The sequence below is a fragment of the Prosopis cineraria genome, unplaced genomic scaffold (assembly GCF_029017545.1).
Source record: "Prosopis cineraria cultivar Desert tree isolate PC_DT_omini unplaced genomic scaffold, ASM2901754v1 PC7, whole genome shotgun sequence".
Taxonomy (NCBI): Eukaryota; Viridiplantae; Streptophyta; class Magnoliopsida; order Fabales; family Fabaceae; genus Prosopis; species Prosopis cineraria.
In genome coordinates this window covers 33,488,383-33,505,981 of record NW_026555338.1, presented here as the reverse complement: position 1 = coordinate 33,505,981, position 17,599 = coordinate 33,488,383, and the positions used below count along the sequence as shown (strand labels likewise).

At 31.2% G+C, this 17,599-nt stretch overlaps 1 protein-coding gene and 1 pseudogene across 2 annotated transcripts; both read right to left on the bottom strand.

The window, feature by feature from the left end:
• Window positions 1-5,305: 5,305 nt before the first annotated feature.
• Window positions 5,306-6,862, bottom strand: LOC129316766 (thymidylate kinase-like; annotated as a pseudogene).
• A 2,088-nt stretch (window positions 6,863-8,950) lies between these two features.
• On the bottom strand, window positions 8,951-14,296 carry LOC129316299 (probable hexosyltransferase MUCI70). 2 transcript variants are annotated; one of them, XM_054960643.1, is made up of 9 exons: window positions 13,611-14,296; window positions 12,976-13,257; window positions 12,591-12,804; window positions 12,292-12,401; window positions 12,020-12,219; window positions 11,007-11,110; window positions 10,216-10,406; window positions 9,899-10,098; window positions 8,951-9,515 (listed from the first exon to the last, which is right to left on the bottom strand). In XM_054960643.1, the coding sequence occupies exons 1-9, from the start codon at window positions 13,864-13,866 to the stop codon at window positions 9,327-9,329; spliced, it is 1,746 nt and encodes a 581-aa protein (XP_054816618.1). In that variant the 5' UTR covers window positions 13,867-14,296; the 3' UTR covers window positions 8,951-9,326. The 2 variants fall into 2 exon arrangements, with proteins under 2 accessions (XP_054816618.1, XP_054816619.1); XM_054960644.1 differs by having other exon boundaries at window positions 12,976-13,251.
• Between the last annotated feature and the right edge of the window lie 3,303 nt (window positions 14,297-17,599).

Below are 17,599 nucleotides of genomic sequence, written 5' to 3'. Positions count from 1 at the left end.
TTTTAAGATACTTGATTTTTTATTTGTAATTATGTATCAAAATTTAAAATTATTAATTTATCCTTATAATCTAATTTTCTTCTCTCTCCTCAATTAAAAGAACTTTGAATAATTAAGTATAATATTATTTAAATAGAAAAGTTTTCAAATATCTTATCAAAATTTTAAAATTTAAAGAAAAATAAAAATAAATTATATTGAAAAATTTATCTTTTATTATATTAAATTCCTATTTTATTAAGTTTTTTTACATATGTTTCAAATTTTACTTTAGCTAACCTATTTATTTAATTTTTTATTTTTAAAATACTAAATAAATATTTTTGCATAACTAAAAAAATAGAATATGAATTAAAAAGGTACAAATATATCCATTAATTTTTTTGGATAAATTAAATAATTTTTAGATAATATTTATATTTAAATGAGAGTGTTTTGGTCAAATACATATGATTTAACGGCCTAATAATGGTTGAGTTAATGAAAATAAAATTTTAAAAATAAAAAAATTGTATTTAATAAATATTGATTTTAAGAGAGAGTCATGCATGTTTTTAAAATAAAAAACATATAATTATAATTAAGATAAAATAAAATGAATTACAAATAATCTCGCAATTCGTTAGTGAAGGCCACTTTCTAACACAACATGTTACGACAATTTCAAAACAGTTTTAATTTCTTTTTAAACTTCTAAACTTTAAATCCTCTGACTTATCTTTGGGTTCACTAATCAGTAATCACTATGGATAGTGATGATTCTTCCTGAGATTTCGAGGCAGATTATTTAGAAGTTTTCCTTGGTCTTCCCTTTTTTGACCAATTTTCGGTAAAAACAATGGGAGTTGTTTAAGATTCCAAGTTTGGCCGTCTCAGGATTCCTTCTTTGTTTTTTTTCCTTTTTTTTTTCCACATGACTTCTAAGTTTTTAGCACAGATTAAAAATTTTCAATAAAAATACATATATTAAAAAAATGCAATTATTTAAATCTTTCAGCACATGAAGGAACCCTAAAAGCATATCTATCCCCAGCTAAAATGAGAACCAAGAAAAAACGCCATTCTTAAAAAATATCATGATTATTTGCTACTCGTGAATAAAGTAGTTAATTTTATTTAAATTAACATCATTTTTGTTATTTTTATTTTTATTTGATAAGTTGTTTTATTTTAAAATAAATATAAGGTGATTTATTTATTATGAATATTTTTTTAAAAAATATATTAATTATATCTAAAAATATTAAAAATATCTTACATTTTTAGACATCAAATTTTTCAAAAAATATCACATGTTTTTTTAACCTAAGGGAGAATGTGTTTTCTTCTTGTTCTTTGCCTCTACATTTCTTGTCCTCTCCTTCGTTCGTTTTTGTTTGCGTCTTCTTCGATTGCAGATCTTGTTTTTTTTCCCCCTAATGGATCATCTGCAATTCTTTGGACCATTTAACTAGAGTTGAACTCATTCGCTTTAAATAAACACTTCATTTTTTGGACCATCTATAAACAGTGCTCAACGCTGTCGGCCTCACACGCTTTATTTTTCAAAAAGAAATTCATCAAATCCGCCTGGAGCTAAGTTGGCAACCACACGGTGCGATTTTTGACGGACGTTAGAAACGTTTTTTGCCCTAGGATGACTCAAACTGAATTAAGAATCATAAGAACAAAATTATTAAAATTATTGAAAGAGGCTAACTTTATATAAAATTTTAATTTAATTTTTTAATTTTGTAAAGTATCTTTTTAATTTTTTAATCATAATATTATTAATTTTAAATAATTATTTTTTATGTTAATCATTAATATTTAAAAAAATTAAACTTAATAAGTCAACATTTAAGAATATTTTATCAATATTTAAAAACTTAATATAAAAATTCATTGGAATAAAACTAACAATATTATAATTAAATAATTAAAAAGATATTTTATAAAAGTAAGGTATTAAAATAACATATTATATAAAATTAAAGGACTAAATGCATACTTTAGCTCATTAAAAAATTAATGATTGAGTTTTAAACGAATTAAAAGTTTAAAAATTGAGTTATGTTAAATCATAATTAAAAAATTAAGTTTTAAATGATTTAAAACTGAAAGGGCTAAAAGATTAATTTTTTAATTTATAATATTTCCTTAATTTGTATTAGTAATTAATGCTGTTTTTAACTTTTAAAACTAGAGTAAATGAAAATATAAATAAAAATACAATTTAATAGTATTTTGAATTCGTAAAAGGATAGATAAATAAAAAAAATGAATACATACATACATACATATACATATACATATATATATATATATATATGTATGTATGTATGTATGTATTCATTTATTTATTTTGAATGCGAAAGGGAATGAATATATATTATAACAAGCGTTTGTTCGGCTACGTACATGCTGTTAGAGTTAAGATAGCACGACAAAGCCGTCGCTATAGGATGGCTACTGTAAATTTTGATCATTGGAAGAGTTCGTGTTTTAACGTAAGAATTCGAAATTTGGCAACAGTGACGTTTTTTCGTTGTTGGGGGAAGTCAAATGATAATATTAACATAACAAAGACAAATTACAGACCAAAATTCACCAACGAAGAAGTGTTCCGAAAAAGTCATCTTTTCATTAGTTTCAACGTAATATTAGAAAAATCAAGTGGTACATATTTATTTTGTTTAAAGCCAATCTAGTCTTTCCTTGAATTAAACTCCATGAACACAATGATCTGTGGCGTATCCGTACGGACATATTCTCTTGTAGTGGCGGAGCCACGTGTAATTAAGGGGGCTACTTGGAAAACTTACATATAGGAGGATATATGTTTTAATATTTTACAAGTTACTCCCTCTCTTTTTTATACTTTACATCCCTTATTTTTATATTTTAAATTTTAAATTCATTTTAATATTACATTTAGCTCAAATTTAAAATTTAATTTTTTAACTTAGCTTTGTAAATATTAACTCATAATTTTATCATAATTGAATACCAATATTATTTATTAATCCTTCAAAAATAGAAGAAAAAAATCAATTTGATTAAACTAGATCCATATCATCCTTGTCCTAAAGTATTAGTCAGAAAAAAGGCAACAAAGAATAAAGATTCAAGAATCAAGAGTAAAACCATTGAATGCATTTTGCTAACTCACTACACTTGCAATTTTGTAATTGAAAATTGAATTAAGAAACAAAGACAAAGAAAAAAAGAAAGAAACTTAATGAATTTTAAAAAGATAAAAAATTTTTCTTATACTAAAATCCTAGTTTAGCCCTTTCTGACCTAAGATCCTGACTCCGCCATTGTTTTCTTGTGCAGGCTATTGATATGAAAACCATGACAATTCAAACACCTCTTCAAGAAAATAACTCAAATTGAGTGAAGACAAGAGGAGAGGTGAGAAAAAATGGTTAAATGAGAGTCACCCAATGAACAATGTTTTAAAAAATCAACTTGATAATGAATCAAAAAAATTAGTGAGTTATGACTTTTATGATTTAACCAGTCAAATTGATAATCAAACCAACAACAAAATAATTGAATAACAATAATATTTGAATAAAAAATGAGTTAAAATGGTCTAACTTTTTTGCATCCTGATTTTTTCTTCAAGTCTTTAAGAATTGCTCAGGTCAATTGCTAAAATGAAACAAAGTATTGAATTAGATTGCTCTCTTTTCTCGATAATGATCCAATCGATTAACTCAACTAGGGTGTGAAAACATTGCCAAGTGGTTCAAGTCTTCAAGACGTACACTCAGCAGGTCCTTCTTATTAGTTTTTTTTTTAGATTATAGGTTCAGAGTACAAGTCTGGAACGGCATAAACAAATCACGGGAGGACACATCAGATATTCCATACAAGTTGCGTGCACACGAGTACATAGCGGAAGGCACGCAGGCTATGTCTGATTATTCGCCACAAAAATAGATTATTGGACCATTCAAGGGATAGCAAATTAACTTGGATGAGCCAGGTTAGGGTCATTTAGAGGGAAGATAGAACAAGGCATTAATGAGCGACAATGATGAATTCTCAATAAATGATAACTGGTTGCTTTCCTTCCGAATTGATTATAGGGACGGTCTAAAGGGTACATGCATGTTTGATTCTTTTGCGGCAGCAAACAAGTTTCGAACGATGATATGTGTTGGAATATGTAGGAAATAAAGATAAACTTAATGCTAGCAAAAACAAACAGTAAAACAAAAGATCTGATAATCCACGCACATTGAAGCCCTGTTTGGTGCCCCACACAGGATAAGGTTAGATAGTTGTATACTACAGAGAATACAACATTAAACGGTAGTATCCTTTTTTAAGATAAACTAACGGAAGGAGGAAACAACTACTCCCTATATTAAAAAATATAAAATATTTTTAATTAAATTTTACTCTTTAATAAAATAATTACTTATTTTTAAACTAACTTTATCTTTTTATATTTACCCTTATTAAACACCCTCCAATAAATATAAAATCATTATCAATAGGGGCACTTTAAAAAAAAGATAATAATTACATCTCAAAATACTAAAAATGTCTTATATTTTTAAATATTCAATTCCTCAAAAAATACTTCATATTTTTTAATGGAGGGAGTATTTATTAAATATTAGTACAGAGAATACAGCATTAAAACGTAATCCAACAAATCGCTATTAATTACATGCATGGCCTTGCAAGCCCTAAGGCCACATAAAAAAATTATTTATATAAGAAATCTTTTAATCTTTCATCTTATAAATTAATTACATCATGATATTAATTATAGTATGATATATTGAGAATATATGTTATAATATTATTTGTTTTTCTATTAGCAAAAAATGATTTTGCATATGCTTTGAAATTAAAAAAAATTATTGAAATAATTTTTTTGACAAGCAGCCATTAAAATAAATGTAAAACCTAATTTTAACAAAGTTTGTGTAATTCATAAATTATAATACCCTAAGTCTCCATAATAATTTTGCCTTAGATCTCCAATATGGTTACATGAGGCAAGAATAGCAATTGACCTCCGGCAATATACCACATCCGGAGCCAACAACCCAATCTCTGGCGCCTTCAGAGGACAAAACTTCTTTTATCATCACATAGACAACATTAACCAAGATATAATTTTTTTTTTAATACGACAGAAATACAAGAAAAAAACTAAGCTAAACAACAGCATTATCAACCAAGATATAATACTACTAGAATGGTTTATCTTCAAACTTTCCATGCCTTTCTTACATTGATTTTGCTCATACTAAAAGAAATTAGGACTGGGAAAATCTTCTTGTTACACCGATCGATATCAAAGTCCTTTAGTAGATGAGAAGGCAACACCAGAATGAGGATAACGATCAACAATCAGGGTTGTTCCAGAAATCAATTTACTTTCCATCAGCGATCTGCAAAAACATCACCGGTGTTTGAATGTAAAGTCTACAACTTGAGAATTTTTTTCAGGCTACATGATACCTCATTAAAAAAAATAGTGAAAAAAAACATCGAGAGTGTTAAACCACATATTTAAACGAAAATTGTCTCCATATGTACATGCTGGGGGTGAAATTGAAATTTAATTTAAAATAACTTGATCAGCAGTAACGCATTCTAATTGAAGTAGAACAGACGAATGAGAAACAATATGAATATCACATAAATGGATTAGAGAGGAAAATTCACTAATGGAATGAAACATAGATACAAAAGGGCTTTAACCAAAGGAAACTAATGACAAAATATAATCGAATTCACATAACAAAAAATCCATAGATTAAAAATAGTGCATGCTGCATATTAAAATCTACATATAATATATTCAAACAAGTTGCACTATTCATGAGTTATAAACAATGCGTCTCAAACTACTGACATTCAAAAAAACATAGCCAACCTCTTTTTCCAACGATTTGCACTAAAGAGGAGATGAATTGTGTGATCATTTAACTGGGACGTGTTACCAAGATAGGAAGATATCATTCGACCAACATGCACCCATATTTCCGTCAGGAAATCTCCATATAATTCAGCAGAGATTCCTCGACTCTCCAAGTATGTCACCAGTCTGCTGCACTGTGAAGACTTCCCAGAACGATCCAAGCCTTCTAGGACAACCAAGGTCCCTCTAGATTCCTTTACATTGTATTTAATTTTATGTTACCCTTAAGATCATTTTCCATTCTCATCTGCTTATAAGGACGCTTGCAACAGCGTTTCACTTGAAAATGGATCGCCTGAGCACCACAATTCCTAGAAAGAAAAATCAGACCGTAAAGCTAGAAAATATACAAATCACCATCCATTACATTCTATCATTTCTTCTAAATTCTAATGCTTAGAAATTCCGATACAATGTTCAAATAATTGAAACTATGACATGTTATCAGAGAAAAATAAATTAACCCATTGGACAGAATGCTAATTTTGAGTACAAGTATGAAAACATAGAAAAGATGGGCAAACTTTTCTGTTTTGAAAATTCTATGAGGTAGAGATTGATCATTCATACAAAGAAGCTCATAATGCTGCAGGCTGCTAATCAAAATTCTATGAGGTGTAACTATACATCATATTTTTTAATTGTCCTGCACATGGCTTGTACCCTCCTTACAATTTTTTTTTTTTAAAAAAAAATCTATGAACCACAAGCTGATCATCATTTCCGCTAAAAAACAAAAAAGAGAAGCGTAGGAGCGACAAATTCTTAACAGTGTCTTGGAAGCAGTCATGCAAGAGCCATGGATCAGATCCTTATCAAGAACTTAAACTGAATCAAAATAAAATAGAAGAAATTAAAACTCTTCTGATTGTGATACAGTTCGGTGGCAAGACAAAGGGAAGAATGTACAAAAGCAGTGCAAGACATTTCGCAGAATTTGACAAATGTATACTATCAAAAGAGAAGCTATTTACACAAGAGTGGTTTAAGCTTCGTATCTTTTTCAACCGAAGCTCAGCCTTCTGTTGGGTTTGTTTTTCTGGACTGGGGCATTTTAAAATGTAACGAAATATTTTATTCATTTCAAAATCTTACATTTTGTAAATTGCATTCTATTGCTTGCACTGCTCCTTCTACGATGGATTTCCATCCGTGCCTTGTCATTTCTAAAGATAACATCGGTTACTTCAGTTCCTTCTTTTTCCAGGTGTACAATTCGACTGTTCTTTCTGCAGTAAATTTTCAAACCTTCAATTTCCAAACATAATATTAGTCCGATCCCACGTTATTTGAGCTTCCCTCCCTATTTTTCCACGTCTCTAGAATGTTCCTTTTTTTCTCGTGCCTTTTCCTCGTTTCATGCCTGCACTTCTTCCTTCAATTCTTTTTTGAAAAATGATGGTCTTCATAATAGATGGAGGAGGTATATGTACAAAAGTTAAGGAATGAAGTATTCACTGTATTGTGCACCCAATAATTTTTCTTTTGATGGGTATTTCTTTCAGTGGTCTAGAATTTCAAAAAACATGATTTTTTAAATTATTTTCCTAATTTTATCATTTAACAAAAAAAATGAATTTTTTGAATATATATATATATAAATAGATAATTCTTTATATAAAATGTATCAAAATATTAGCTAATAAGCAAATTAATATTGAGTTATTGAACACTTGGTTTCCATTTAAATAAAAAATCATTGTTTTCAAGCTTAGCTTCACATGTGAAATATAGCAACTCCAAAAGTCAAGCTGATTGTGAAATGTACAATTGTATGTGCTGGAATTAGTTTAACATTTTTATCTAACTTTTGAATTTATTGAGTTTATTTATGTTATCCTTTTATGATTCAGTGTTCCGGTGTATTACACGAGGTTAAAACTTAGTTTAAATGTGCTCCTCATCAAATTTTATTTCATTATTTTTATTCATTTCTTGCCTAGCTTTTGCGCCTTTCCTTGTGATTTTTTCTTACCATTTTTTCTTTCCCCTTTCTTTTTTAATGGTGGCCTATTTTTTTTTTTTGTTTTTAACTTTTTTCATAAAAATTGTTCAGATTTGGATTTCTTAGTACCAGTTTTCTTATCATCTCTTTACATCCTCTCATAAATATTATCAAAATCAATGAGCCTTCTTCTAATCTTTATGTTTATAAATTTTTGTAAAGTGTCATTTGTAAGATGAAGGACAAAGATAATAAAAAAGATGATGGAAAAATCAATAAAAATTAGATTTCATAGAAAAAATTAATTTTTCGTAATGTGACAATTAAATTTGAATTCCTATTTGAAAAGCTGATGTCTGAAATAGGATTGTCTCCTATAAACAAACCACTTGTGCCCAATAAAAAAAATGATGGTAGAGAATCAAAACCCAAGCTTTGTCTTGTCTGTGACTGTTGACTTTTTGTTATACGTACCAAATACTCCAAAAATCAATTTGCAGTTTACACGAGGGCCGGAAAAAAAAAATTTAAAATTCTACATAATGCTTACTCTTAAATTATATTAGAAGGTTGATGCTGATCATGTAAATAATCGTAAGATTGATTTTGCAAATGATTAACTCGTACAATTTTCTTCTATTTATGAGAATACGAGAGAGCAAATTTTAACATGTTACTATCATTGATTTTGACCTATCATAAGAATGAGAATTTATTCTGTTAAAGAACAAGCCTTGACAGAATGAGTTGAGGCCTGCTCTGATGTACGATCAAAGTTCAAACCAAATTAAAGAAATGAAGATGTCATTAGAGGAGTAGAGACCAAGCCACCACCGGCAAGGTTCCTTTCGGATGGATCTCCAGAGGCTGGCCTCACCCAAATAAAGACGTTGCAATTTCAAAACAAACGGCTATATACATACATATATACATACAATATCTAAATACTGCCTCATGTTCATGCATATAAAACATACATGAACATGATACTACGTAATATTAAAAAAAAATAATTGTGAGTGCTGTTCGAGTGTTTTATGGCTGTACAACTGAGACACATGGAAAGCACAGACAGCAAATTCCATTGCCAAATTCTCATTTCTTTCTGTAACCACCAAAAAGGAAAAAAAAATCTCATCTCTTTCAACCACAGGAAAAACACACAAAATCGTCCTTTCAGTCAAACATGCACAACAGATACAGCAATACATCATACATAGTTTGAGGAGCAAAATTAACTCATCAGTGGAAAACAGATTAGTGATCATTCGAAAACCCTCCTTTTCAATTCGAGAAGTTACCCAGAAACTTGCCAAAGATGAGGCATATTTACCATTTAAAAAGAACGGGTATCAACATTTTTAAAATGGTGATATACGTCAGGAAAGAATGAAATTTACAATTAAAAAAAGGGGGAAAAGAAGAGCAAAACACTAAAATTGTGGATTATACATTAACAATTCCTACTTTGCGGTGATGCTTTGAGCTTGATCTCCTGTCTCCTCTCGTGCGCTTCTGACTCTTCTTTGCATGAAACTTGTTCATATGGGGAGGAGTAGGTGGACTGCGAGAAGGTAGCCGACGAACTGGAGGTGCTGGAGGAGGCATATGCTCTAGCAAATCTCTATGATAAGTCTGAAATTAATTATAAGGAATCAACAACACAAGGTTGATTAGTTTCAGAATTGAAGACACGTACAGAACTTAACCTAATTAGTTAAATGCATTCAAAAGTTTCAAACTGTTCAACTACACAACATATTTAACTCATGGCACCAGCTTATGTGTGGGAAAAATGATTTAATGCGTTTGAGCTCGACAATAGAATATTTATGTCAAAGCAAAAATTCTCCTTTTAAAGGTGCATTTACCAAGAAATTATATGATCACCCTGATGTTATCATCTTTTATTCCTCACTTGTAGCCAAAAGATAAAAGGGATAATATCCTGGACAGCTTACAATCTCACATGTATAATTGGTAATACAGGGAAGCATGTAAGCCATTCAAATACTAACCTGTATCACAAAGTTGCGCCTCTCACAGTCCATGAACATATTCACCCCCCAATCAACTTTTGCCATTATTTTGTCCCTTACAGTAGAAAAGCTTAACTGATCCCTAGAAGTAAAGCGATCGACTTCATTGAACCATAGGCAGGTAAACAAATCTGTAATAGGAACATGTTCTTTTATGAGAACACAACCTTCTGGAACATCTGCAAAAAGTCAGACACTAATGACAGGTTGAATTTTAAAGGGAAACAGCAAACATACAACAACGCACATCTTGATACATCATGTTGCAAACATGTATGAATCAATCTTGCACCTACCACTAGTTATTGGAAGCTTAGCCCTTGAATAATGAGTTAAACCATCGTGATTTCGATAAAATTGAATTTGTTGATCAATGGAAGCATTTTCATATTTCCCAGCAGCTTTATTAGCCTCAGCCTCAACAAAGACATCAAAGCGTCTATAGTGTCTTGAAATGGCAAAAGTAGAATTTGTTCGCCACAAGAACCTGGATAATACAAAAAGCAGTACAACTAAAGATCAAAATATACAAACATCTACATCTATTTTATCGTTAAATAAAGGGGAATGATTAAAGTACTACACACATATGTCCACCAATGTTCAAAACTATGGAAAAACCATAGCCTATGAAATAAAATTTACAGCATGCAGCAGTAAGTTCAAAATGAGTTATATTGCGATAGAGGGCCTTATTAAAATTTAACAATCTTTGACCACAATTGAAGCCTGCAGGCAACCTGATAGAGGTCCTGTCAGTATACGTGGTTTACACACTACTATATTTCATTCTGAGGAGAATGAGTAGTTCACTTACAAATTCAATCCTTTGATGTTTTCATTTCTTTTACTTTCAAGACCTTTTTTCATCACATTTTCACTCATTTTCCATTCCCCTTCACGATCAACTTTTAGCATATCCAGTATATGTAATAAACTTGAGGATAGTAAAAATCAAGCCTGTTATATCATTAATGAATGGGCCATCACTACCAAATAAGAACACAGAAAAGTTAATCCCACTCCATGGATCAAAGGCATGAAAACTATAGAGGAAGTAAATAAACCCGGCCTTTGGGGGGGGCACCTCTCAAGAATTTGGTACGGGTCCACAACAAGCTGGAGTTTCCCATCAATCCATATTGAATATCTGACATTAGGAAAAATCCTGTGCAAAAGCAGCTTTGGAATCTGCAACAAATACATATGAGGTCAACATATATACAACCATAGTGCTTTAAAAAAAAAAATCTTCATTTTCATGATGCAATCCCTTCCACTTCCCTGCAGACAACAGATTTTATGAAGCAGCTGCAACCACATAGAAGCACCATGAAACATCATCAAACAGAGAGAACAACATACCCAAATTGCATTAAATCTTATATTCATCAAAGTCTAAACAGGTCAAGGCTCAAAACTACACTGTAACTTTGATGTTTGAAACCCAAGCAGCAAAACAACTATTCGCTGCAAATTTTGTTCCCCAGAATTTCAGTGTCACAAACTTTAGCATATAAACGGGCTGATTACTTTGGAACCACTAATTGATCATACACCAACCACACACAATAAATTATCAACTAAACAACTGCGAGTGGACAAAAAAAGGAGTAACCAAGAATCAGAATTCAGCCTCAATGATTTTCAGATCACATTATTCTATTTCAATTTTTTTTTTTTTTTGGTGTTTGTGTGTGTGTGTTTGTGGGGGGACAGTGACCTTCATGTAACGCTGCTGGTTCGTAGCTTCTTAACATTACTGCCACCATTATAGCCTTTTCCATATCCAGTAAAGTACATAGCAAAGAATCCCTAAATGAAGTCAGCATATAACAAGGAAAGGAAAATCATACCCCCAACTTGATTAACAATGAGTTATGATAGCAAAGTTGTTAGGGTTTGCTAGCACATCCATTTCCTAGAACAAGGTTGTGGTGTAACATGGGAGAAAGTCAAGACAAAAGAAAGAAACTGTTGGGTTTAACAAATTAAAAAGATAACAATTCATAGAAATTATAGAAAATGCAGAATATTCTGATGAACTGTGACTCAGATTTCATACCAATTAGAAAAAAGAATGAAAAACATGCAATCAACCTTTCCATTACGCCGACCATCAGCATAAGGAACATTGCGGATGACAATGATCCTCCACAACCCAACCCTCTTGCTACTACCCAATATACTTGCGTTCTTCATATATATTTCCGTTTCTTCATCAATGAACATATAGAACGGAATATGTTTCTTGGCTTCCTTACTGATGTTCTTTGGCTGCTGTATAACATCATAATTTCCTGCCAAAGGTGAAACTATGAGAAGTAGCAAGCAACCAAGTGAAGAGAGCATACAGAATACATCAGTCATACCAAATATGCCAGATGCAACAATGATGTCATGGTACTCATCCAACATCAATATATCAGCCTCATCAATATCAAATCCAGTCTGGTGACCAGGTCTGCTACCTTTCACAAATCTGGTAAAGAGTTTATGCCAGACATGAAAATGCAAGAAAAGGGGGAGCGAAGTTGCATCTCATAGGAGGGGGGGAAATAATTTCTGAACACAAAAGTGGGCAATGAGATTTCATGAATCCTTTTAGGATTATAAAACTTCACAATGCACCCCAAAAAAAATCATTTAACAAAATCAAAAACGAACTAACCCACAATGCACTGTCATAGTCTCTTTTATGTCAAAGGCAGCATCCCTATCTTCCAGAGAAGGGTATCCACCAAAATCAGAGCCACCGTGTGATTCAATATTAACCGGATTTTCATCATGCACATATGTTAAAGTGCGAAGCACAGGTGATGCCGATGGAAATCTTGGCATACTAGCAATAGCTTGCTCCACTGGAACATAACACACAGGACATGCTGAAATAGAATTAAGGAACCTGATCAACAGAATTCTCAATGCTATGCACTATTAATTGTTGGTATATTTCGCATCAGATCATTGAAAAAGATAAAACCCAAGATAGATATTATGTTTTAAATTTAAGTTCATAATCGAAAATAAAACTTAAGAAGAAAATTCAAACTTACGCCGTGGTCCAGGTCGTCTCCTATCACTCGGTGGTGGAGGAGGAATTGCAAAATGATCGCATGGATGCCCCAACGTAGGAAACTGTCCCATTCTACCTGTTGAGTGAGAAGAAGAGGGTGGAGAAGGAGGCCTTATCGTAGTTTTACGTGTTCTGGGAGAGGAACTTCCACTAGAATAATTTCTAGCCTGCTGCTTTTCTTCCAATTCAAGAGGATTTAAAACTTCATAACGAGACAAGGCATAATATTGCGAGTCTTGAATTTCTCTAATGATGTCTGCACCTAGTTCATAACAACACAAAAAGCACACCATAATACACAAACTCAAAGCTGCATATAATATAAAGCTTTCTTAGTTAAACACATGAAAAGAAGAGACAGGAAGTCTCAAGTCAAAACATGGCATTTCAAAATATGCACCAACCAATATAGTTGCAGTTTTACAGGAAATGGTAGAACGGAGAAATAATTATGACGATCTATCTAATTGACAGAAATATTATCCGCTAAAGAAGAATATTACCAACACTCAAGAACTATGCTATGCCTAAGTTGGTTCATCGATCACACAAATCCTATTCAAAGTTAAAGATGACAAAGTTTCATGGACATGGACAAGAAGCAGGAATACTAACCTTTTTCAGAAGTAAGGGAACCAAATACGAAAACAAAAAGAGCGAGGGCAACCATCAGCAGCACTGCCACCTTCCGTCGACCAAGAAGTCGGCATACAAAAGGGCAGAGCCTTTCTTTCTCTCTAGAATGAAGAAGCGTCTTTGAAGGTCTGCGCACAAGTGCAGGTCCTGTATGAATCTGGGAGGTGACCCCATTCTGCAGCTGTTGCAGAAATCCATTGCTCCCTGTCCGAAGACCCAATGACTCTCCAGTCATTGCACCTTCAAACCATTCAGTTCACCTTTCATCTCCTTCTGGCAAATCTAAATCCAAACCATCTGAACCCGTCATAGAAAAACCAAAAAAGCCGCCAGCCTAAATCACACTCGACCACATGATTCTGGTTTTCAGTAGCTACTTTCGAAAGCAAACAATAGTTAACGGACCCGACAGTTTCGAACAATTGGTGGAATTCGAGGAGGGCGCAGGCGTCAAAACTCTAAACTCCAACTTGATTGCCAATGCATTCCAAACCAATTGTCAAGTGAGGGCAGTTGTAAACACTGAGATTCTGGGACAACCAAAATCCTCCACGGCAACATCGGCGACCTCACTGTCCGTCGGAGTTTCAAGTCGGAGATTTTCTGTCAATTGGAATTCTGGAGAATCAGATTGAGGTGGACCGTGAATGGAGGGAAGAAAGAGGCCACGCCTACAAGCCAATTTTTTTTTTTTAATTTCCTTTTTCGGCCCTGAGATAGATAAATCAAAGACGTTAGCTTTCATCTAATGGGCCATGCCCTTGGCCCATTCTTCGGGCTCAAAAGATAAGTCCAGGCTTACAATCTCGTTGTGAAATTTTTTTTTTGGTAGCGAAAAATATATTGTGTGACAAGGACTCCCTATTATTTTTCCCAATGGTCTGACCTTCACAGGATTGACAATAACATAGTTTTGTATTGTACAATGCATTCCTCCCCCGTAGTGCACTTAAACTGCTGATAAAATATTTTGAAGTTCGGTAGATTAATCAATGGAGATTGGAGAATAGCATAAATTGTCAAACTGTCTATTTGTAAGATTTAGGTGATGAAAGCTAAGTAATTGACTTGAGGTCAAATGAGAAATCATGTCGTTAGTTGAAAACAAGGTTGCCCACTTCATGGCTAGAGACAGCCTATGACCCAAATTTCATCCAATCCTGTAATAAATGCTTAGAATACACTGTTCCGTCTATAAAAAAAAGGAAACACTCTAATCATTGTCATGATTTAACTTTCACCACGGAACCGATACTGAAAGCTAGTTAAAAATTAAAGTCTTCACGCTCTCAACGTCATTTCAAAATTCAAGCACCATAATTGATATTTCTAATTTATGATATTGGGGTGTAATTAGTGTGTGCATGAGAAAAAGTATTCTTATTTTACTATTTATTCATGTAATTATTATTTATTTGCATTTCTAATTACCATCAATTTGGCAAGAATATTACTAATTTAATAAATTTTTAATTAATGTTGGCATAGACTACTCCTTCTGTTTCTATATATAAAATATTTTTATTTGAATATTACTTATCAATAAAAGTTTATTATTAAGTTAAAATTACATTAAATTATAATAATTTTTTAATTTTATCTTCAATAATCTTAATTAATATTGTGATGGTGGTGGATAAAGTACCCAATTAATATCTTTTAGCTTTTTTTGATATAAGAGTAAAATTATTTAATTATTTAAAAATATCATGAAACCTCTTACATTTAAGAAGTGCCTATTTGGATTTGCATTCAAAATTATTTAATTGTATGGAAGCTTGGCAAAAATTACCTAAACACCTGTGTTACGTGTTAAAATTAATTGCGAGTCCAAAACCACATTTTCTTAAAAACATCCAAATATCCATTATATATGTTAAAGTCAATTATGAATCCAAAACTATGATCTTCTTAATAATATCCAAACACCTCTTATTATGTCAAAATCAATTATAAACCTAAAAATATAATTTGTAAAATAATTTATATGATTTTTGGATAAATTTTTAGAAATGTATAATTGAAAAGCAAGTAATAGTAACTTATGAAAAACTATAGTTTTGAGTTCATAATTAATTTTGGCATATATGATGGATATTTAAATTTTTTTTTGAAACATAATTTTAGATTTATAATTAATTTTAATATGTAACATGAGTATTTCAATATATTTTTATAAAAATATGGTTTTACCTTATTTTAATTTTTCTTTTCACTTATGATTAAAATTAATTTTAATAATCGGTTTTACAAATTAATTATATACCACATAACATAATTAATTACATGTTAAATTAATTATATTAATTACTTTTTTATAATAAATTATGCTTAATTGAAATTCAAACTCATACGAATAAAATTAATTTTTAAAAAATACTTTAAATATAGAGACGGAATGAGTGCAGGAAAGGGAGAATTCAAGTCCGAACTACTGACAACTTGGAGTAATTGTTATTGAACAGAGTAAGAGGCCTATGATTCTTGAAATGTTAAATTGACACGTTAAATCGTTACACGTGGATTATTGGATCCCACCAAGACTCATGCACGTATCTTAAAAAAAAAAAAAAAGGGTTATCTAGTTGCCTGATTATATTGTCTCACTCGCACGACTCTAGACAATCCTGACTCATTGTTAGACACCTTGGGCAGTGGCGGGACAGCCTCGTATCTTGTGTTGTCTCTACATTGTGTCAGTAACTTTTTTAAGTTACGGTATTTTTTGATATATATTGACTAGGCTGTTCCTATATTTTAATATGTCTTTCATCAATGGCGGCGTCAAACTTTATGTCCTAAATAAACGTTAAACATGTTTCGTCATCACCTTTTTTACCCCATTCTGTTCCTTCCAATTTGCCGGCTAATCAGGGCTGTGTGAAGATAGTTTGAGGTTTGGGATAAAATTATTTGTAAACCCTAACATGTGCAACTATCCCTTCAAACAAACAAACAAAAATTCACTCATAATTTTTTTCAAAATTATATATTAAAATTATGTAATATAATGATATTAATAAATTACTAAATCAATCAATAGTTAAATAAAAATTAGTATTGACAAGTGCTCCCACCTCATCTTATTTATTGAAATAGAATATTAACATTAATATGAGGTGGCAATACATTTTTAACAAAAAAGACATAATTAAGACTAATAATATCAATGATTAGTGTAAAAAATTAATAATAATTATATAAATTATGAACAATATTTTAATAAGGCTTGAAGGTGCCGTATTGATGGTCTAAAATTATACAAGATCTTGATATTAATATCTATTAATATTTTAAGTTTTAGAATAAGAAAAGGAGAAAACGAAAAGTGAGATCATAAGAGGACTTTAAAACAAGCTAATGTAATACAAATTAATGTATTATGGATCTCATTATTCTTTTGTTATGTAGATAATGAACTCAGTTCAATAATTAATATTATATAGAGTATGGTTGGAACTTTTCGATAGGAAGAACAATCAATATTTTTTATTCTTTTTCATCTACAATTAAATATATAATAATATAAATATCAATTACACACATATATAATAGGAGTATTAATATTTTTTTAGGCATAAGGCAATTGCCTCACTTGCCTTGTGGCTTCCACGGCCTGCTACTAATTATTCTTTTGCTTGACTTAAATTCCATGCATATCATGTGGGTATGTGTGTTTCTAGGCATCTCTCAAGTAATTTGTGAGGCTTTGTAATTATATAATTATTTAGGTGCTGATTTAGAATTGTTATGTATCAATAAAGTTTTTATTTATGGAGTGAAATTGATTGATCTGATATTGTCATTGCAGATTTTGAACGTGATGCAACTCTGTCAATCTATGTAAGGGTGAGGTGGTGTTGTTGCTGGGCAAGAAATTTGGTAATTGTTACTCTTTCAAAACTTAAGTGATTGTATTCTCTAAAATCTTATGTTTTGCACTTGCCTGGTAATGTAATTAATAAATT

Bases quoted from the DNA above. Each gene is read 5' to 3' on its own strand.
- LOC129316299 (XM_054960643.1), bottom strand. From the start codon at position 13,866: ATGACTGGAGAGTCATTGGGTCTTCGGACAGGGAGCAATGGATTTCTG. The intron at 12,805-12,975 runs GTAAGTTTGAAT...ATTCTATTTCAG, and splicing joins GAGACGACCTGGACCACGGC to CATGTCCTGTGTGTTATGTT. The intron at 9,516-9,898 runs GTTAGTATTTGA...AATTAATTTCAG, and splicing joins GGCGCAACTTTGTGATACAG to ACTTATCATAGAGATTTGCT.